Raw genomic sequence first — 22,393 nt, 5'->3', positions numbered from 1 at the left:
TTTTTAGATTGGAAGCAGTAATATGACCTGCCTGCCTGCCTTTTGGTATCAAACTTTATTTTGTGACTGCTTTCTGGTTGAAGCTTCTATTGCTTGACACTCATCAGGTGTAATCTCAAGCAATATTTGTTGACACTGCTGCAACAACTCTATGTGGTCTAACTGCAAACACTCTTCTCTTAAAAAACAAAGCTGTTGGGCAAGGGCTTGGGTACCAATTATCAATTTCTTTACAAGTATACTGCTCATTTAAAGGTGCGACAAGGGACAAGACTGCTAGTTTTACTGTACAGCCAGAAATACTTCTAAAATTAGTTTTCTGCTCTTCTGGGGTTGGGGCGGGTGTCCTGGTTGGTTGGATCCCAGGGTTAGATCTACTTGGCATAGGAGTAACCTGTTTCTCCACCATCAATTCATGCTTCCATCAGGCAGAGGTAAAATCCATCTCACTTATAGGTAATGGGGGATTTCTTTCACATGACTGGAGAGAATTAAGCCATTTGTTCTATTCCTGTGTGCATGTGGTAGAATCTCTAATTCTAACACCAGCCTCCACAGCAAAAAGCTCTGCCCCAAACTGAGACCACCCTTTACATAACCCTGCCATGCAATAGCAATGGGAGGCAATTACAGTTCCACACTTTTCTGCCAGAAACCATGTCAGTGGGATGTCCCGGGCTCAGTGAGCGGTTCACCAAGTGAGGGTACACAAAAAGTCTTAATTCTAATCCAAAATTTAGATCCTTGAAATATGCCATATCACTCGCTAATGCGAATCCTATGAGTTATATGTCTTCTGAACTTGCAGCTGTCGCGTCAAGATCAACTAGATCGCTCTGACAAAGGGCTAACCCTTGAAACGTCAGCTTTTAACTATACGATGGCCAATTTACAATTTCAACTTAGTTGAAATAACCAAATTACCTAGCAAAACAAGAGTTGTTAGCCGAGGTCGATAAAAAATGAGTCCTTTATTTTGCTCTGTTTGCTTCTCTCTGAGGTCGTCAGAGAAAAAAAATACACTACCGTGGCTAACTCTGGCGTACACAACAACTTCATTTGGGTTTTTGTGAGTAGTTCAAAATTTCTTGATATTGAACGTTCGGAAGGAGCTCGATGTTTTTGGAGAAATCACTTTTTCTCAACGCATATCGGTCGAAGCCTTAAACAGTTATTTTCCGTGGTACCTTGACTTCGTTGGACCCTCTAGACCCGCAAAGTAATCCAAATACTGAAGGTTCACATGAGGCACGACTTCGCACGAAGCCATTTGAAAAGCTTAGTTATCCCCCAACATGGCGGCCGCGTATCACGTTGCGAATTTTTGTCACGTGGTTGAAAACAAAGAATAATGAAATTAAAAAAACACAAGGTGACCCTAAATGCTGGAACGGTGGAATGACGAAATGACGGAATGGCGGAAGAACTCAAACCCTAAAGACTGGATGGCGGAAAATTAACCCAAAATGCTAGTAGACGAAATGGCGGAAAATTAACCCCAAATGCCATAGACGGAATGACGGAAAAACCACCCCAATTCTTGAAAAACGGAATCATAAATAAAACATTTTACTTTGGTACAATTAAGGCCGGGGTAGGGGTGGTGGAAAAGAACTGTCAACAGAAACTCGTATGATTTCAACGAGGCGACAGAAATATATTCTTTTGTAGACTACATTCTTCAACCGATAGCCAAAACACAGAGGTCGTATCTCAAGGATACAGTACTAAACTTGATCTATCCAAAGGAAAGAGCTAAGTCCCACAAAGCGCAATTTTAGTCATTATAAATGTAAACAGCCTATACAGGAGTATTCTGAAAGAATGAGGAATTGAAACTATGTACAGATTCTACGAAGCCTTCTACCTGTGAGAAACCTTAATACGGATCTTAGTGCCAACTCAGTTAGAGAAATACCCAGACTTATACTGGAGGATTCTTTCCGCGAACTCAATGGGAGAAACTTCAAACACTCCCCATGAGAAGACACAAATGGCTTGCACTGTAATACGATGGCTCTCAAGGGCCATCCACCTACAAAAATTTTCATGACTTTATCGCGCGATAAGTTTTGCATTCAAAAAATTTGCATTAAAAAAATTTGCAATCAACCTTATCGCGCGATAGAACAACTTATCGCGCGATAGAACACTGTATCGCGAGATAGAAAAACTTATCGCGCCATAGAACAACTTATCGCGCGATAGAACAACTTATCGCGCGATAGAACACTTTATCTCGCGATAGAACACTTTATCGCGCGATAGAACAACTTATCGCGCGATACAACAACTTATCGCGCGATAGAACAACTTATCGCGCTATAGAACACTCTATCGCGCGATAGAACAACTTATCCCCGTGATAGATAATATTATCGCGCGACAATTTTATTATTAGCTCTCATGGCCCCACGACCATTAGCAGGTGGTCACATCCATAGCAAGATGGCGGACCAAGTTTCGGAGGTGAGTAATTGTCCACGAAATAAAGACTTTTATTCTTGATTTTTGAGCAAGAGACAGATGCTATCTTAGTAAGTGGGTTAAAGATCTGAGAGGCTTTATTACTTCCATATTTGAAAGATTTGCTAATAAACATAAGGTGCAGGGATACATTTTTAAACTATTTAAGGTGTATAAGGTGAAAGATTGTTTATGAATATAGGGCGTAGAGATACGTTTTTAAACTAACACATGAATTACAGCCACCGGATTGCGGCCAAACAAACCAATTGAAGTAGTTTTTTTTTTGTAATCAAGAGAATCTTGAAGAGCTGAAGAAGCAACATTGACATATTATCAAATAAACATGAATAAAGGCTGATAGTTTCGAAAGAAACTGTTTGGGGCTGCGTCGGTGGGAGTAACGAAATAATTTGGATATATCAACAAAGTTGAAATGGTAAATTGGCCACCGTAACGATTACAAAAGCTGACGTTTCGAGCGTTAGCCCTTCGTCGGAGCGAATAGAGGAATTGTGGGTTGTGTGTGCTTTTAAAGGCAGAAAATGGAGCTACGTTATTGGTGGGAACATGGCAACGAGAAAAACAATAATAAATTAGTGGAATGAAAAGCGTTCAGTGATCCCTGTGGGATTTAGACTGCCGGTTTGAAAGATGAGGTTTTGTTCAAGATTTTTACAGCTTTCCGTGTTACCTAAGTGTAAGGAAAGACCGCAGATTGCCATGTGTTGGTTAGAAAGTCAGAAAGTCTTAGAAAAAGGAAAGACATACTTATCAAAGAGGCCGATAAGGGCGTCTCAGTTGTTGTTGGGCGCACCGACCTCTACCAAAAAGAAGCTTTGCGGCAACTTTCTGACACCTCTTTTTATCAAAAGGTCGACAAAGACCTCACTGCCAGCAATCAAGACTCCGTCAAGAATACGATCAACCAACTCATAACTAAACAAGAGTTGCCGGCCACAGCAAAAAATCTCATCATAACCACTCCTAGAACTTCTCGTATTTACTTTTTACCTAAAATTCACAAACCTAACAACCCGGATCGGCCCATTGTCTCGGCTTGCAGTTGCCCTACCGAACTTATCTCTAAGATATCTAGACAAAATTATGGCTCCCATCGTCAAAACTTTACCATCATATATTAAAGATAGCCAACACGCTCTTCAAATTTTTCGAGACTTTAATTTCCTTGGCCAAAACAAACTTCTTTTCACCATGGATATTACGTCTCTTTACACTGTCATTCCTAATGGCGAAAGCCTTCTGGCCCTTAAACATCTTTTTGATCAATGTACTGATAAGGAACCTAAATCTGAAACACTACTACGATTAGCCGAACTAATGCTCACACTCAATTGTTTTTCATTCGGAAAAAACTTCTTCAAACAAACCAATGGTGTAGCCATGGGCACCAAAATGGGACCTAGCTATGCCAATCTTTTTGTAGCTTTTGTCGAACATCAATTTTTCAGCCAATACAACGGGTTCAGACCTGAACTCTACGTTCGCTACATCGACGACTGTATCGGCGCTACCTCCTCCACCAGAGAGGAGTCCACTCAATTCATAACCGCAGTCAATTCTTTTCACCCGGCTCTGAAATATACCTGGAAAATTTCTGACAATTCTTTATCATTTTTAGACATCAAAGTTTCAATTGAAGGTAACGGTTTGTGCATTAGTGTGTATTACAAACCTACAGACTCGCATAATTACTCTTTATATTCGTCTTCGCATCCATCTCACGTTAAGAATTCCATTCCTTTTTCTCAGTTTCTAAGACTTCGTCGTTTATGTAGTGATGACTCTGATTTTCACCACAAATCAGAGTCGATGTGCCAGTTTTTCGATAAACGTGGTTACCCTGTTTCTGTCGTTCAAGCGGGTTACCACCGCGCCCAACTTATTGATCGACATTCAGCACTACAAACGTCGCATAAGGAAGATTCCGACCTCATTCCATTCACTCTCACGTTTCACCCTCACAACCACTCAGTTAAATCCATCATTCTTAAAAACTTTAAATTACTTCAAAACGATCCAGAGACAAGCACTATCTTTTCGCAGCCTCCGCTCATTTCATTCAAACGCGACAAAAACAAAGGCAATTTTTTGGTCAGAAGGTCTTTTCAGACTAATGATCAACCAGGCACTTTTAAATGCGCTCGTGCACGATGCAAAACGTGTTCTTTTATTCACAACACTGATAAAATATCGGGACCTAAACGATCCATTAAAATCACCGATCACTTCACGTGCACCTCCGCCAATGTAATCTATTGCAGGCGAAACAGGCAGAAGACTAGGTGACCGATTCCGAGAACACCTTCGAGACGTGGAAAGGAATGACAAGGACACATCGAAAGCAGTCGCTAGTTATTTTAATTTACCTAATTATTCTAAGCAACAGATGGCAATCTGCGGTCTTTCCTTACACTTAGGTAGCACGGAAAGCCGTAAAAATCTTGAACAAAAGCTCATCTTTCAAACCGGCAGTCTAAATCCCACAGGGATCAACGAACGCTTTTCATTCCACTAATTTATTCTTGTTTTGCTCGTTGCCATGTTCCCACCAATAACGTAGCTCCATTTTCTGCCTTTAAAAGCACACACAACCCACAATTCCTCTATTCGCTCCGACGAAGGGCTAACGCTCGAAACGTCAGCTTTTGTAATCGTTACGGTGGCCAATTTACTATTTCAACTTTGTTGATATATCCAAATTATTATCGAATAAAGCTTTTGCTAATGCGAAAATCCGCTTTAATTTCGAACAACGAGACTCTTGGTCTGAGGGAAATTTGATCTCGTGACTATTAACTTACGTATTTAACTTGGTGATCTGTTTTCATATGGGGTCCTGGACTCCTTTACGGATCATCTATATGGCCTTAATTTTTCTCTTCGCTTTTACTTTATAACTTTATTTGTTGTATCTGAGCCATTAAATTGTAATAAATAAAGATAAAATTGTAATGAAATATATAAAGGTAGGAAAATGGTTGGCATGGATTAAGAATTGAAACTTTGTTGTAAAGAAAAATTCATACTTTCATTTTGAACGTTTGCTGAATATGAATCAAGGTTCCAATCGTTGTACAAAATACCATGTGATCTGTCACCATAGCAACATATGTACGATGTTTTGTGCTTGTGTAAAAATATTACAGTCAAATTTGTGGTTTTATGGTAGATGTTAATTGATTTGAATTCATTAATTCATTTTACTAAGTTTTTATTTTTTTATTTTAGAGTAACGACATTATACCCGTGAAATAATATTTAACTACTAACATGTAATAGTCAAAGAGAGACAAAAGAAAACAATGAATTTACTGAGTATTAAAAGTCTTTATTTCTTGGACAATTACCCACCTTCGAAACTTGGTCCGCCATCTTGCTATGGATGTAATCACGTGCTAATGGCCTTGGGGCCATCAGAGCTAGTAATAAAATTATCGCGCGATAATATTATCTATCGCGGGATAAGTTGTTCTATCGCGCGATAAGTTGTTTTATCGCGCGATAAGTTGTTTTATCGCGCGATAAGTTGTTCTATCGCGCGATAAGTTGTTCTATCGCGCGATAAGTTTTTTTTATCGCGCGATACAGTGTTCTATCGTGCGATAAGTTGTTCTATCGCGCGATAAAGTGTTCTATCGCGCGATGAAGTGTTCTATCGCGCGATAAGTTGTTCTATCGCGCGATAAGTTGTTCTATCGCGCGATAAGTTATTCTATCGCGCGATGAGTTATTCTATCGCGCGATAAAGTGTTCTATCGCGCGATAATGTTGATTGCAAATTTTTTGAATGAATGGACTTAGCAAAACTTATCGCGCGATAAAGTCATGAAAGTTTTTGTAGGTGGATGGCCCTTGAGAGCTGTAAGTACTGTAAGTATCCCGGAGAGCTCCACACAATTTCTTCTAATTTTATCTGGAGGAATTGTATAGAGCTTTTTCAGCGTTAGTCGAGGCGCGGCGGGTGTTGTCATGTATGATCCTTACGAGGTGTTTATCCGGACGCTCTTCTGACAGAAGAATGTCAGATAATGAAAGCAAACCAGAAACGACTGAGGAACAACTGCGGCTTGCACATGTCATCAAGTTCATTAAAACGAGGATTGAATTTCCTGCACATCAACAGCTCATTTGTAATTCGAAAATAGATCAGTTAGCTCATAGTTAATGGAGGGGAACTGGTTAGGAAAGCCGGTGAACTTCTAAGAGTCAGCCTATTGTTCGTGTTTTTATGTTGAAAGTAGCGTCACGTGACCGCGACCCTACACACAACACCAAACAAACATGGCGTCGGTAGGGACTTCTACTAGCGACTAAATACAGGAATGGCTCCGACCTGTAATTGGATGATAAAAATAGTAAAAGTTTGTAAAAGGTAATAAGTTACATCTTAACTCCTTGCTCGTGAGTATTGTTTAACCGTGTGTCTCCAAGCGGAACAGGGAAATATCCATGCGACTGAAAACTCCGATGTGTCAAAGAAGAGATGGTTACTTACATAACGAAGGAAAGACCTTTCTAGTTCAGCGATATTCCGGAGAGGACTAAGTCATCTGCTGACTCGCTCCGCTGACTAAACTCATTTAGTCAGTGCAGACTCAGTTCAGGTGGACGACTAGAGACTGGAGCCATTCCTGTATTTCACCGCTGGCAGGAATGGCTCCGACTCATGCGTTTATTAATTTTTTTTTTTTTTTTGGTGAAATAAATTTTAAACTGAAATAAAATCGAAAGAGCTTTTTATTAAGTTCTTCTTAAGTTGAACCTTACAATGCTTGTGAATGGAGGCCTCATAAATTTATGCAAGGCCATGTGATGTCTAAAGTTTAATGCAGCATGTGAAATATAAATATAGAGGTAAGACCGATACAACGTAGATAAGTAAATTTTAAGACGGAGCACTATATTTCGGCTGGCCAAACCAGCCTTCTTCAGGTGCAGTGAGAATTAACAGAGAATTGGGGTGATGCTTCATAGATAGCTGTATAATGTAACAGCGGAAATATGTAAAACTAATTTGATTGACAATGAGATAACAATAAAAATAGAAATAGTGAGCAAAAATAGAAATAAAGTAAGGTAAATTGGATAAATAACTAGAAACTAATACATTTCGTTATTTTCGTTATTTTGGGCCAATCAGATCATCGCTGATCCAACGTACAAGAGTAGGAGTATCGTCCACGGTTGCCTGCTGAACATTTCACAGTTTAATGCAGCAACTGCATTTCACGTTTCGAAAATCACGCAATGTTACGTGACGCTCCGACCGATATTTTTAATTTACAGTGTGCTCTGCTGGAGAAATGTGGCTTGGCCGCAGTCGGGGGAGTTTTCTTCGTGGAACATTGACTGGCAAGAGTACCATATCACCCCATACATTAATTATGCATTCAGACTAGTAGACTTTGTTAATAAAGTTTTGTCGTGAAAGACAAAGAAGTGGAAAGTATAATTAATGCATGGGGTTACATGGTACTCTTTCCCCATTGACTTTCTGGGAAAATTGTTCACATGAAAGACAAATCCATTCATCGCGCTCCTCGTCTATTTTTGCGCAACACCGAAAGGAAGAAAGTCGCGGATTACTTTAATTTCGCTTGGCAATTTTTAACAACTCTACTATACCTGAAAAAAGGAAATACTCACGTGCAAGAAGTTGAGATATAACTTATTAATTTTACTATTTTTATCATCCAACTACAGGTCGGAGCCATCCCTGTATTTAGTCGCTCCAATTGGAGCGACTAAATACAGGAATAGCTCCGGTCTCTGATCGTTCGCCTGAACTGAGCCCAGACTGACCAATTGAATTTAGTCAGAGGAATTTGTCAGTGGATAACTTAGTCATGCCGGATCACCGTTGAACTATCTCGCAGAACAAGAAAAGCCCTCCCCTCGTTATGTAAGTAACCATTTCTTGTTTGACACATCGGTGTTTTCGCTCGTATTGTTATTTCGCTGTTCCGCTTGGAGACACACGGTTAAACAATACTCACGTGCAAGGAGTTAAGATGTAACTTATTAACTATTACTATTTTTATCATCCAATTACAGGTCGGAGCCATTCCTGTATTTAGTCGCTAGTGGGACTTCTAGTACTGATTTTCTGTTTGGAGACGATCTTGATGCAATATTTTAAGCTTTACACGAAGACGAAGACTTCGAGGACTATTTAGAAGCTGTTGTTGAGAAGGTGAGTGTATAGATATGCGTTTATTTCGCAATTATTATGATTTGTACGCGATTCTTCCCGCGAATTCAAGGGCTGGTAGCTTATACACAAGTTAAAGTTTTACACAAAGAGTTTTATTCATTGCTTTCGCTATTTCTGTCCTAATACTGTCAGTGCACTTTCCTCAAATAATTCTATAATTAATAGTGTAATTTTCAAAGCAAAAGCTCCCCCTCTACTAACTATGGTTAGCTACATAATTATGTCGGAAGTTGTGGAGGATTTTGAAGATAAAGAAAAACGAAAAGAGCGAGTTATCAAAATATTAAAAAACACTCCAGAAGAAAAAAACAGACAGAGAAAAGAATGGAGAAACAGGAAACAAGGGAAGCAAATGCCGAATTCAACGAATAAAGATGTTGAACTAAAGTCATTCAACCGCGAAGCAAATGACTTGTTGCCATGTGGCAGTTACTAAAACATGGAACGACCCACAACGACCCACAACGGCCCAAAACGACCCACAACGATCCACAACGATCCTCAAACGACCGAGGACAATCTCTAAACGACCCACAACGATCCCACAACAAAAGAAACCAAAAGACAACATTTCCAAAACACAATTTCCGGTGGCATGTGCATTTCTAAAGTCCCTAACGGGTTAGTAAAAATTTTCACTAAAATGCCTCAACATCATAAAAATAGCATTCTTAAGCTGGCTGTAGGTTGTTGTACTTGGTTTTAGGTCACTTTATTTTTTTAGTATTTACGTTCATCAGATCTGTCATTTTTCCCGCGAATGTAATTGAAACCAATCTGTCATGTCTTAGCGTACTGGTCCATTTGATCGCAGTGAGAGATGCTCGTTGTAAATCAAACCGCTCTGTGCCACTGAGAGGTTTTTTTTATCGCGGTCACTCGTGCTGGCGGCATTAAATCTTTGGAGGAACATCAACAACTGTTTATACCAAAAAAAATATGGCTGCTATTTAGCTTTGCTTACTCGAGTTAATTAAATGCGCTGTGCCTATGTGGGCGGTAACCGGTCAAGGTGTTAAAAACATTAAATGACCGGAACTCTGATACTTTTTTTAAAAAATATATCAAATCAAAGAGTTCTAGCTAATCCAAACCATCTGCCGTCTTGATGCTCATTGTCATAACACTAGTACTCTACAATCCCAGTTCACTTCGCTAGCGAAGAAATCGGCAAGAAAGTATAGCGCGTCGCGGCACAAATGTAGATGGATGTTTACGGAGAGCAAAGCTGATGAAACTTTTCATGTGACTTATACCTATCTTTATCTGATGGCCAGCCGAAGAGACATCGATCGGATTTACAAATGTCTCTCTGAATGGAGATGCTTTCTCGTGAAAAGCTGCATTTGCACATTTATTTTGCCCTGTTTTTAACAGCCCTATGAATGTGTCACCGGACTATCAAAGGTATTCTGGGTAGTTGTGAGTCGTTATGTTTGTTATTCAGTGTGCTTTTCAATTTTTTTTTGTGTGGTTTCTTCTGTTGTGGGATCGTTATGGGTCGTTTTGAAATCGTCCTCGGTCGTTTGAAGATCGATGTGGGTCGTTGTGGGTCGTTTAGAGAAGTACGTAACAAACTTAAATCAACAATTAATAAGTCCAAACGGTCGTTCGTAACCAACGCGCTCTCTTCAAAAGGACCTAAGGAAGTCTGGAGAGTTATTCATCGTATTCTCCATCCCAGCCCCAAACGTCCTCATACAGATCCGGATAGACTGAACGAATTCTTTATTAAAACTAATGAAAGAACACTGGGCATAAAGCCAGACGAAAGATAAGACCTAATAGAACTTGTACACTCCTTTTCAGAGAAGCCATTGCCTTTCCGCTCTTCTTTTAAATTACGTTGTGTAACTAGACAAGATGTGGATCAAGAAATAAGTAAACTTCGTTCTGACACGTCGACTGGCATGGATCAGATACCGGTGAAGTTTGTGAAACTGGCAAAGGATTATATCTCTGGCCCTAGGACGCACATAATTAACAGATGCATTGTGACATCGAGTTTTCCTAAACGATGGAAGATTGCAAGAAATTCTCCGATTCCCAAGGTTAGCGAACCTCGATGTGATGCAGATCACCGCCCCGTGTCTATCCTGCCGACGCTCTCTAAAGTGTTTGAACGCTTAGTGCCCCACCAGCTTGTTGAATACATAAACGAGGAAGCTCTTCTTGGTCCAACCATCTCGGGGTTCCGCAAGGGACATTCCACTATCAGTTTTCTATTAGGAATTCGAGATGCCCTGATACGAGCGTCTAGCAGAGGGGAGGTGACATTAATGGTCTGTGTAGATTACAGCAAAGCATTCGACACCGTCCAATTCAAGTCTGTCCTCACCAAGATGCATAACCTTGGTTTCTCTAAGGATTTCTTACTATGGATGGTTGATTATCTTACGGATCGAAGACAGTTGGTGCAAATAAATGATAGAAAATCGGACATGGCTACAGTTGAATTTGGCGTCCCGCAGGGCTCCATTCTTGGTGCAGTAATTTTTAATCTCTACGTTGCTGATATTCAAAAGGAATTACGGTGCGATTGTTATCAATATGCTGACGATACGACTTTCTATGTCCACTCGAAGCCCGGCGACTTGGACTCCTCAGCAGGACAAATAAATAAAACCATCACAAGTCCCAAAAACTATTCCACTAGCTGTAATCTGGTTTTGAATCCAGCTAAGACAACCTGGATGCCCATCTCCACACCTCAGATGTCACGCTATCATAGTTTAGAGGAACGGTATCTTCCTATTGTTTTCAGGGACTCAGCGCTAAAGAGAATTTCTTGTACCAAGCTATTGGGTGTCCACATAGATCACATCTCTCATGGAACACACATATGGATTCTCTGTTAAGCTCGTCATATGGGACTCTCTCCTTTCTGCGTAGGCTCAAAAATCTAGCGCCATTCCATGTTAGAAAACATCTCGCAGAAGGCCTAGTTGTTTCAAAGCTGAACTATGCTTGCACGGTATTTCATCCCTTTCCTGTTTATTTAGAAAAGCGTCTCCAACGTCTACAGAATGCGTGTGTTGGCTTTGTCACAAGAAAATTTGCAGGTCTCGAGGATATTATTAAGTTAAACTGGTTACCAAAAGGACGTAAAGACAGCAGTGACAGTAACTCTCAAAAAAGAAACGACAACTTTGAGTTTAAATTTAAAAGACATGTCTCGACATTCTCATGTCATCTTCAGTTGCAAATGAGCATTTAACGGTTGTACATTTGAAGTTATATTAAGGTACGTTACAAATTACTTGTCAGGGGTTACGTTACATTTGAATATTAAAAACGCGAAAAATGTAAATTGCGCGCGCTTGACTAGATCAAAAAAAAATAATAATAATAAAATAAAAGACCAAGGAGCAACATAATTAAAAGGAAACAGATAATTCTAGATGCTTCAATTGCTGATTAAGAATGGGTTTTTCCCACTTAATATGCAATGCCTCTTTGATCTTAATTTGGTATTTTGAAGCGGCAGAATCTAAGATCGTGAAACATTCAGTATCACAAGAGTCAAGACAGGCCCTTGATGGTTGCAGGTGCTTGTAAATATGCGAAGTTTTGTCCGACAAGAGGTGCTCACGAACTCGTGTACAAATGTGGCGAGTGGTCTCACCAATATAACTGACATTACAGCCAGCACACGCAAATTTATATACGACATGCGAACGTAGACCCAGCGGTACTGAATCTTTCACACTGAACATGTTTCTGAGTTTAAACGTACTGAATACTAACTTAACATCTGAATCAGCTCTACAATAACGTTTGAGTAGTTGTCTTAGCTTAGTCTGAGTGATGTTTGAAAACCGACCAACATAGGGAAGTTTATAATAGTGCGAAGAGGGTTTACCAGAGTTAGAAGAGGCGTTGTGCTCAGTACGAGAAGGATTATTTTACTTCGCTAGATACCTGTAAATGATCTTGTCCATGACCCAAGATGGAAAACGATTTTTCCGTATCAAGAAAATAAGTTTCTTGACATCCAGATGAAAACCAACCCAGGAATTGTTGATCTTATATGCTCTGTCAATCAATGTTCCGACCAAACCTAATTTGTAAATCAAAGGGGCGAAGCTAAAATAATTAGTAAGAAGACCAGTAAACGTCTTCTTGCGATATACACTAGTGACGATGGATGTATGACTGTTGTCTAACAATATGTCTAGAAACGATAGTTTCTTATCAATTTCCTTTTCCATTGTGAAACGAATACGAGGGTGCCTGGCGTTGATATAATCAAAGAACACGAGCGCGTCCTCCTCGCTATTGAACAAACAAAAGGTGTCATCAACGTAGCGTCTGTAGAACAGAACTTCAGAGAATGAATAGTTGTCTAGCCAGTTTTTTTTCATGATGTCCCATAAAGAGGTTTGCAAGTGCTGGAGCAAGTGGGGACCCCATGGCAACCCCATCTATTTGATCATAAAACACACCGTTAACAAGAAACCAGTCTCAGCTGTTGCGAAGGTAAAAAGCGTTTTTAGGTCAGCAGCGTTTATCTTAAGACCAGGGTTACCTTGATAAATGTATCTGATCGCCAGATCAATGCATTCATCAAGAGGTATACTAGTGAGCAAACTCTCAACATCAAAGATAGCATGAACTTCCCTGAGGTTGATAACTGGTTGATTTCATGTACAAAAGAAAACGTGTCGCGGACGTTGTATTCACGCGGGATATGTGACTCTAGAAGATTACAAAGGAACTTAGATAAATTGTAATTGTAGGTACCTATTGAAGATACTATGGGTCGAAAAGGAGGTGTTTCATTTGGCTGCCGAGCCCTGTGCATTTTAGGTAGCCCATAAAACCTGGTTGGTTGAGAACCAGTTGGATTGATTCTCTCATAGATATCTTTGTCTAAGTGGCCCTTATTTTTAAGCGCTCTTAAAAAACGTTGTAATTTACCCTCCCTTTGTAATGTTATCATTAACCTTAAACTTAGAAGTGTCACTGATAATGAAAAAATACCTTGTTAGTAGGCCATGACAACTAAGCCATTTCCTTTGTAAGGCTTCAGTATTACAATGTCCTTGTTCTTCCTCAAATCCTTCAGTATCCTACATTTCTTTAAGTCCGCTGCAGAAGGTTGGTGTGATGAAACGTACGAATGGGCCATTAGCAAAACGGATGTCTTTTCTTCTTTTGAGCTGATTAATCGCACTATGGTCAGAAATCTGCTCGACAGGAAGCTGAAAGGAAAAATGGTCGCAGACCTTTCTCATCTTGCCCATTCGTACGTTTCGCGCGCTTATGATTGGTCGTTCGATTTACAATTCAACTATATCTAAGAGCGTACTTTCTTTGGTGCCTGCAAGTTGCAACCAGTTCGTTGGGTTTGTTAAGCGTCGCCATTTGGGGACACGATATAATAAATTATTTCTCTTCGATACATGAATTGCATCTTTTGCTTAGATTTGAATACGTTCTAGCTTTTGCAAGGATCTTCCACGAGACTGCAAATTTTTCTTTCTTTTTTCTTTCAGTTCCCACAGGTACTTAGCTCAGTGTCATTACTCTTTTGTTCGTGTTTGAATGACATTTGGTGATTGCGCCATCGTGTTTTGAATTCTGAGGCTGTGAGAACCAGGCCACAGTCACCACATGTGAGAAGGAGACATATGTGGGCCTCACAACTACAGAATTCAAAACACGATGGCGTAATCACCAAATGTCATTTAAGTTTTGTGATAGATTAATGTTTTAAACTCAAATAATCAATACTTTGATCTGGAATGAAAAAGCGACAAACGGACGGGTAGTGAACGGGCACCCAGACATCAGGCCGGAGGGGAATCATAAGATACATCTTGCATAGAAAACTGTTCATAGTTACGTGGGTTTATTTCCAATTCTAAATCAAACAACTTACTCTACAAAACAGTTTTTGTCTGGCACACATTGCAGGTTGCATAGAAATCAAATCCTCGGAGAGGTGAGTATCTTACAATTCATGGACAACATTTGAACAATCAACTCTGAACTACAAGCTAGCGGCATTTATTCTTATATTCATAGAGTAATTGTACTGCAAGGTAATGAGGTTTACCTCCAATATCTTCACCGTTACAACCTAGCAATATCAATAATGTTGTAAAGCAAACAGCTGAATGACTTTCACGCCCATTATGGGAATAACTTTCTCTTGAATATGATCAATGCAGTGTAAATATTATTGTAAACACTAGCATGAAAGTGAATTCATAAACCTACAGTCTTGAAGACATAACTGATGTTTTCCTGTTAAATGAAATGCTATTAAAAGTTCTGTCAATGATTGATCTCTCTATTGTTTACATGGAAGTTTATGGGTCGATTCAAAGATATGTTCCTGATGTTATTTTGCGGTAAGGTAAGCAGATATCTGCATGTAGTAATTTTAATAACTAGGCTGGTTATTACGTTTCCTAGCTCATTTCTATTAATCTAAGATATTAACTCCTTGCTACTTATCTGCAAAAAGTGCTGTTGGGCAATGCAAACAACCAACATACCCAAACTCTGCCAAAAGATGCAGATTTCAAGAAGGAAAACCAAAGGGAGACGTCAGAACAAATGGTGGCAGCCATTGCAGAAACGTTGACTTCGAATTCTCGTCTCAGAATATTAGGCTTCTTCTCTTCGCCTGGGCCATAATTAAATAAAAGCGAGTCGTCTAATTTCGCTGCAAGCGGCGACCTAGCGATAAAATCAGTGTTTGTAAACATCGTTTACTCCGCCATATTGGAATTCTCAGGTGGGTTACCGCTGTACACCCGTTCCCCGTTCCCCGTTCCACTGGTTCCCCGTTCCTAGTTCCACCTCTGTGCCTGAGTTGAGTGGTTTTCTTCAACCTTTGTACCGCAAAAAAAAAAAAAAAAAAAAGGCTAGTACCTTAATTGGAACCTTACTGTTGAAGCTATCATAGTTCGGAGTATCCAGGAATACGGCATCTTAATTTTCATCGCATTCGATCAAAATCTAATGTTGCATATTCTTGATTGCATAGTATATTTGGTACTTAGTGCCTTCACCGACCTAGCTTCAGTATCAATAAACAAAATAGTTTGAGATGTTCATCACGATGTGATGTGATATGACAAGATCATATCGAGATGCTAAATCTGTACTTTTCCCTTTTTTTTACTTTCAGGATTGAAACATGAAATCAACTTGATGTTGACTTAATCACAACCTGAAGAAACAAAGTGTCATCCACAATGAAGCGTCTCGCATAAAGTTCCTCACGAGAAACGAACTTTCGAATACCCAATCCGATGTTCTCGTCTGTCACAGGCCTTGCAAAGCTCATACTTTCTTTCCCAAAGATCTCCAGAGTTTTGTTTTGCCGTTGGTCTAGATCCTCCTGTTGATCAATCAATGTGAACCTCACCTTCTCAGCTAAAGGCCAGGGTAATATTGCGTCATATTCTCCCTTCATCACAATAATGTAAACCGAAAGATGAGTATTTTTGCTATCACCATCGCCATTTGGACGAACACGTACTTTTAACTTGTAACCACAATTTTCTTTTCCAGTTTTTGTGTAGAATGGATCACTGCATATATTATTTTTGTCTTCATCGGTCTGTGCCCGTTTTAAAATCTCACTGAAACCGTCGATCCGCCAAAGGAAAGAGTTTGTATGCTTTACACTTAACAACTTTAGTTGCTTCACGGCCTCTTTCAACTCAGCTTTTGTCTCACTTGACTCAGCTTTTGTCTTAGTTAACTCAGCTTCTGTCTTACTTAACTCAGCTCTTGTCTTATTTAACTCAGCTTTTGTCTGATTTAACTCTGCTTTTATCTCATGTAACTTAGCTTTTGTGTCCTTTAACTCATCTTCCGTGTTATTATTGCTAGAATAAGTGAAATCAAGATGGACTCTTGTTGTTGATTCAAGATGAGACTCCATTTCCTGACGCTCGACCTACAGGAAAATGTAGTTCTTGTTAACTAATAATTTGTACGGATGATGAATTATTCTGAGCGCTTAACATAGGATAGAGTTGTTTATGAGAACGGCATCGGAGCACATGGCCTTTTATTCAAACCAGTCGAATTCTTTTTTAACGCCACGAAAATATGAAGGGAAAGGTCACTTATTGCATGAGCGGCTCCGTAGGCGTGAAAAGTAAGCAAGCTGATTGGCTACAAGGGGGTGAAATGGGTCTATCCGTCTTTCCCTGACCTGCGGCTTTCTAATATAACTAGTATTCTGCAGAAAAAAAGGTGCGATGTACTGGTGTTGAAGTGAAATATGAGGTGTGATGTGGAAGAATTTATCTTACTCAAACGACGCGTTTTTAGCAATGTATTAACATCGTTCAGTCCGGGTCGTCAGTGACACAACGTCAATTACGTCCGGCGTTAGAAATACACTCTCTCCACAGAAAAAATCTGGATCCGCCCTCAAACCGGGAATGTCTGATTTCATACCGCAAAAGACACCGCAAAAGAATGAATTTCTTTTAGCCAGCTAATATACTTTTTAACTTCTGGGAAAATTATTCGTGACAAGAAAATAGTCTCTGGAGCATGTCGTAATGACAGTCGAAAAGAAATACAGCAAATAATAAAAGACGAATACTTTTTGCTTTCATTTTTCAATTCGCTGTTGCCAAGCTTCTCTCGTATAGTATAAATCATTCATTGACAGAGCGTGCCTTGTCTAGTATACATGCGCTATTGAACAAGTATGGAGTTAAGATCGTTGAATAATGGTCTAGTTATGTTTACGGTTTTCTAGAGTGGCAGATGTCTATAAAATTCTTGCACAAAAGACCAAATGAACATGCTACTTCTCTCTTGGCCTCTAGTTTAACTCCTTACCTTTTGTTTACAACCAACCCGTGCAAATGGGCAGGAAATGATTGTCCGCGGACATTCATCTTTAGTGTGAGTCGAAACCTGCATCACATCGGGTAAATGATCAAGTACTTAAGTGTAGGTATCTACTGTGGGTACTATACTGTTAAATAGTTACTTTTCATTATTGTTAAACGATACAGAGTATCCACCAACTGAGAATAAAGAATAGTGGCATGCAACACGATCTCTGTGCCTGAATGTCTACATTTGGGCGCGCGAAAAAACAGTGGATGTCAGGCAAAGTTCTCAAAGGGTTTCACGCTCACCTACTCTTTTGATCGTCACCTCGATTAGTCGAGAGTCTGGAACAGGCTAACAGAAAGGTGGAAATCAAACTTAATGAGAATCGCTTTAGCACTGTGTGTAGACTCAGAGAGATCGATACAGATGCCAACGTTTCGTAAATATTCAAAAATTGACCAATCATGGAGTATTCCAGGAGCTGATATACCAGAATGAAGTTTTCAAAAAAATTATTTTCTGCACTCCTTCCCTAGCCGTGTGCCTGGTGACTCTAACCAATGTTTTTCATTCTCTTTTCACGATTTCAATGACTGAGAGCGTAGCACCCCTAAGTCAAATCTGGGAAAGTGTGGGACGTTGCTTTGGAGGGAATATGAAAAAAATGAAGTTGATGAAGTGTGATCAAGCAACTTACAGACAGATGTTTTATATAATAAACACCTTTAGCTTGTATATAGAAAGGACAACTTTTAATGACTTGGAAGTGGGAAGTCTCACCATATCCCTTGAAATTGAACGACCACAGTTGTTAGGACAAGTCTCTGGAAACTTATTGCACTGTGTCATGTGTTCCTACAAAAAAAGAATCCACGAATCACAGACTGGGATGTGTAAATTGTATTTCACAATATATCCGGTTTTCTTTATCATAATCGTTTTCCAACTAGGACTCGGGGCTTTTAAAAGCTAACATATTTTTGTTTATACTCACTGAATCTTTGATTTTAATTGAGAGAAGATTGCCTAGAAAGGAGTGTATTACAGTGAGTCTGAAAATGTTGTAGAATGTATTGTTCGTGAATTCATAACTCTCACAATACTTACTTGCATTTTGCACGCTGGGTGGGGTTCAGAACAGTATGTGCATTGAAGAATTCTCCAGATACACGCAATATTTTCGTGTTGTTTAAGAAGTCTTCTTTGGATTTTTGTGTCACAGTTGTTGTTGGAGCACAGCACTTGATGAAAAGGACAAGATCTGAGGTGGACCTTTTCAACAGATGAAAGAATAACAAAGCATTTAAGGTTTGTTGGCTTAAAGTTATCTGTTGTTTCTCATAGCTAAGGATTATTAATCTTACTGACACTACGTCTATTCATTTCCGTATAGGAGCCACAGTAATTTAAAGGAAAGGTAAGCTGACGAGGGTGTTCATTCAGCAATATTAGATACGTGTTGGTTTTTACCTCCTTGTCCCTCAGTTCCCCAGTCCATTCACAGTCATCATTAGGACATCTGATTGTAAGGGAGAGAATCTTTCTTTCTGTTGCTTTATCGGGGAAAATGTCCTAAAACAAGATCATTACATTTTTATATACCTATGTTCCCAGCTTGCAACTAGGTCAAGTCTTAAAGTTTCAAGTGAAATACAGGCAAAAGTTGATGATGAGGAGCTTTGCTCTATTGAACAAGTAACTGGTTTTCTTCAAGAGATTATATACTGCATGGGGATAAATTCTCTCAGTTACAATCTCTTGTATTCTTTTAATCAGGGGCTACAAACATGGATACTTTGAAATCATGATATTCGAAAAAGAAATAATTACAAAAATATTTATGAAATATATTTACAAGTAAAATGATATACGATTAAATAAAAAAAAATAAAAATACGTAAAAAAAATATTTAATACCTGAAATATTTAAGCCATTCACGGGAAGACTCATTTAGGTATTCAAATTCAATTGATAACAACCAATTGGCTAACTCGTCATTAAGTTTAAGAAGCTAAAAGGTTATTTACCTTGTCTGAGTCCAGATTCTGCCTGTCTGACGGACAAGTTGAGTATTGTCCTTGACTTCGCTGCCTATAATAAAAACTTAATAAGCATGAATATTTCTTTTAGTTCAGAAATCTTATTTCTGCAAGTTCAGAGAAGACAATATTTGATCTGGTTTCAACTTGAAGCAAATTAAAATGAGAGCACTCACTATTATAATGCTTTCTACCCCAAAATAATGGACTCTTTGGAGAAGATACTTCGGAAAACGGTCGCAGCGGGGAATGCGGATTGAGATATATTTTGCTAAGGACGCGTGGAAGAGAAAGCATATAGTTTGTGAAATGATTGAAACTAAAGCAACTCATTGTCATAAGATGAAATTGCATCATTTGAAAGTTTTCACGGCAGCCATTACCATCGCAACTGATGTATATGAACGTAACACAGATTTTTGTCTTCTTCTTTCTCAGTAGAACGACCCTTGCAGCATAATGTGGCACAGTGGATTGAATGAGCCAGTGAAGAATTATAACGAAAGGTGTTTATCATTTACTCATACCATCTAATATGCCCTTCAAGGCATTGTTTGCAGTATCTGTGGCCACATCTCGTAAGAACTGGTTCCTTTAGTGGTAGATGACATATCACGCACTGAAAATCTTCGTCAACTGCTCCCACAAAGTCCTCGTTGTGGCCCGAAGGAGGGCGGTATTCAGTCGATGCGGATTCCGCCATTTTGAAAAACCTATGAGCTACTATTTAGTAACGATGCAATATGCAAATATATGACTATTGTTTTAAAATATGTTACCTCTCACGAGAAAACGTTCCAAACGGTCAGCCGTTTTAAAACGGATAGCCGTTCACCAGCCGTTCATCGGCCGTTCGACTGGATTGGCATGCCGTTTGAACGACTCAAGCTATCCGTTCTTGAATATTCTTCATCCGTTCGAACCGTTCGAGCTATCCGTTTAAGAAACTTAATCATCCGTTCGAACGCCTCTAGCTATCCGCTCTTGAATATTCATAATCCGTTCGAACGCCTCCAGCTATCCGTTCTTGAATATGCATCATCCGTTCGAACGGTTCGAGCTATCCGTTCGAGAAAATTCATCAGCCGTTCACTTCGCACTTTGGCAACGATGGTAGAAACATTTTCGGTGTGATCGCAATCCATATCTTCTCTCGTTGAACTCTCCATTTTGTGATTGTGTGAGATGGCGGTAATTGACACAAGTTGTTAGCAGTTACCAAGGCAACTCATTTTTGATGGAGTGACAGGGAAGCTGGGATTATGAGAACTATGCTTTTCGCGTGCAAGTTCCTTGGTTGTACCTTATCTTAATCAGTCGAATTCAATGATAAAAATATTAATTATAATCCATTTGAATGCGCCGAAAGCGAAGTCGAGTTATTCAAACGATTGAGTTTCGACTCGTTTCAAGTTATCTTTTCACAGATTGTGTCAAATACCTCGCGTTACTTAACACCGCGTCACCCAACGCGTGACGCTTTCATGAAATAATCCTTCGCTTTGGCTCAAGACCAGCCTGCGAAGCAAGCCCTGGGGGGAGGGAAGGGGGGATTGGGGCGAGCGGAATGTGCGGAGGGGAGAGGGAGGGCCTGCCACAGACCCCCACTAACCAACGAAATTTCCGATCTCGTATTGACGAAAAATTCCCATTGGCTGAGAGCAACACGTTGTCAATCAACCCTCGAACTAAACAGTCTTCGTGGCGATTACCTTTTGGAAAATGGCGGACGACGGTGATTTCCAGAAGTTCTGCCCTCAAGAATCGATGTCGAAGTAGAATATTTGTGGCAGCCATCCACTTGTTCAAGCTCAGGGCCTTGATAAGAATGGCGTCTTCATTCTCAAACTTGCCTTTAACCACAACATAGCAAAGCCGATGGACGTTGGATCCAAATCATCAATGTTTAAATTTGCATCCATCGCTGAAGTTGAGGGTTGTCCTTTCGTCGGCGAGTCAAACAACGCTTCCCTGCTAGATGTAGGTTTTGCATGTGCCGGGGAGCGGACACGCAAGCTCTTTCTACCTTGACTTCTTCCTGTCGGTGTTGAGAACTTTCATTTCGACGAAACATCGCGGGAATCCGTACATTGAGAAGCGGCCTTATTTAACAGTTCATAAAACTGGCAAAAACTAGCTTTTCTTGCATAAGGATGGCATATAATTTGAGATATGTGCGATTTATTTTCGAAGTGAAAACCGACCGTTCAAAGGCGATCGGCGAAGATACACTTCCCTTTGACTCTGATTAAAAAAACGTATGATGCACGATCCTCGCAAAAGAGCGCTATTTATGCAATAGCGAAAATCAAACCTGAAAAAAAAATCAGGCCTGTACGGGATTCGAACCACTGACCTCTGCGATGCTAGTGCAGCGCTCTACCAATTGAGCTAACAAGCCAACTGAGAGCAGGCCGTTAAGTTGATTCGCAATAAACCCGTGATGATAAATCAGATACGATGACTATATGAAGTTCATATATTTTGAACTGCGGTTATAGATACGTATGATGCACGATCCTCGCAGTTGGCTTGTTAGCTCAATTGGTAGAGCACTGCACTAGTATCGCAGAGATCAGTGGTTCGAATCCCGTACAGGCCTGATTTTTTTCAGGTCTGATTTTCGCTATTGCATAATTAGCGCTCTCTACTGTGAGGATCGTGCATCATACGTATCTATAACCGAAGCTCAAAATATAAGAACTTCATATACTCATCGTATCTGATTAAAAATGTTTACAAAACTCTTGAAGCCACTCCAAATTTAATTCTTAAATCTACTCCACGAAACCGGCAAACTACGCCTTCTGGATTAACTTTTGGCCT

General features: G+C 39.7%; 1 protein-coding gene, 1 non-coding gene and 2 pseudogenes across 4 annotated transcripts; all 4 read right to left on the bottom strand.

The window, feature by feature from the left end:
• Positions 1-30: 30 nt before the first annotated feature.
• LOC148729438 (uncharacterized) lies at positions 31-1,270 on the bottom strand (annotated as a pseudogene).
• Positions 1,271-8,425: 7,155 nt separating this feature from the next.
• On the bottom strand, positions 8,426-13,344 carry LOC148729437 (uncharacterized; annotated as a pseudogene).
• A 1,197-nt stretch (positions 13,345-14,541) lies between these two features.
• On the bottom strand, positions 14,542-21,093 carry LOC111340926 (TNF receptor-associated factor 4). 3 transcript variants are annotated; one of them, XM_088724513.1, is made up of 9 exons: positions 20,347-21,093; positions 20,095-20,280; positions 19,556-19,619; positions 18,998-19,099; positions 18,635-18,799; positions 18,251-18,382; positions 17,528-17,605; positions 15,891-16,625; positions 14,542-15,549 (listed from the first exon to the last, which is right to left on the bottom strand). In XM_088724513.1, exons 2-9 carry the CDS (start codon positions 20,268-20,270, stop codon positions 15,508-15,510), a joined length of 1,494 nt encoding a protein of 497 aa, XP_088580639.1. In that variant the 5' UTR covers positions 20,271-20,280; positions 20,347-21,093; the 3' UTR covers positions 14,542-15,507. The 3 variants fall into 3 exon arrangements, with proteins under 3 accessions (XP_088580639.1, XP_088580638.1, XP_022803588.1); XM_088724512.1 differs by having other exon boundaries at positions 20,095-21,093; XM_022947853.2 differs by having other exon boundaries at positions 18,308-18,382; positions 20,095-21,093.
• Positions 21,094-21,895: 802 nt separating this feature from the next.
• On the bottom strand, positions 21,896-21,968 carry Trnaa-agc (transfer RNA alanine (anticodon AGC)). Its single transcript has one exon. It is a non-coding gene; the product is annotated as a tRNA-Ala (tRNA).
• Positions 21,969-22,393: the final 425 nt, after the last annotated feature.

Source organism: Stylophora pistillata, chromosome 6 (genome assembly GCF_964205215.1).
Source record: "Stylophora pistillata chromosome 6, jaStyPist1.2, whole genome shotgun sequence".
NCBI classification, from domain to species: Eukaryota; Metazoa; Cnidaria; class Anthozoa; order Scleractinia; family Pocilloporidae; genus Stylophora; species Stylophora pistillata.
This window is presented reverse-complemented; position numbering and strand designations above follow the sequence as displayed.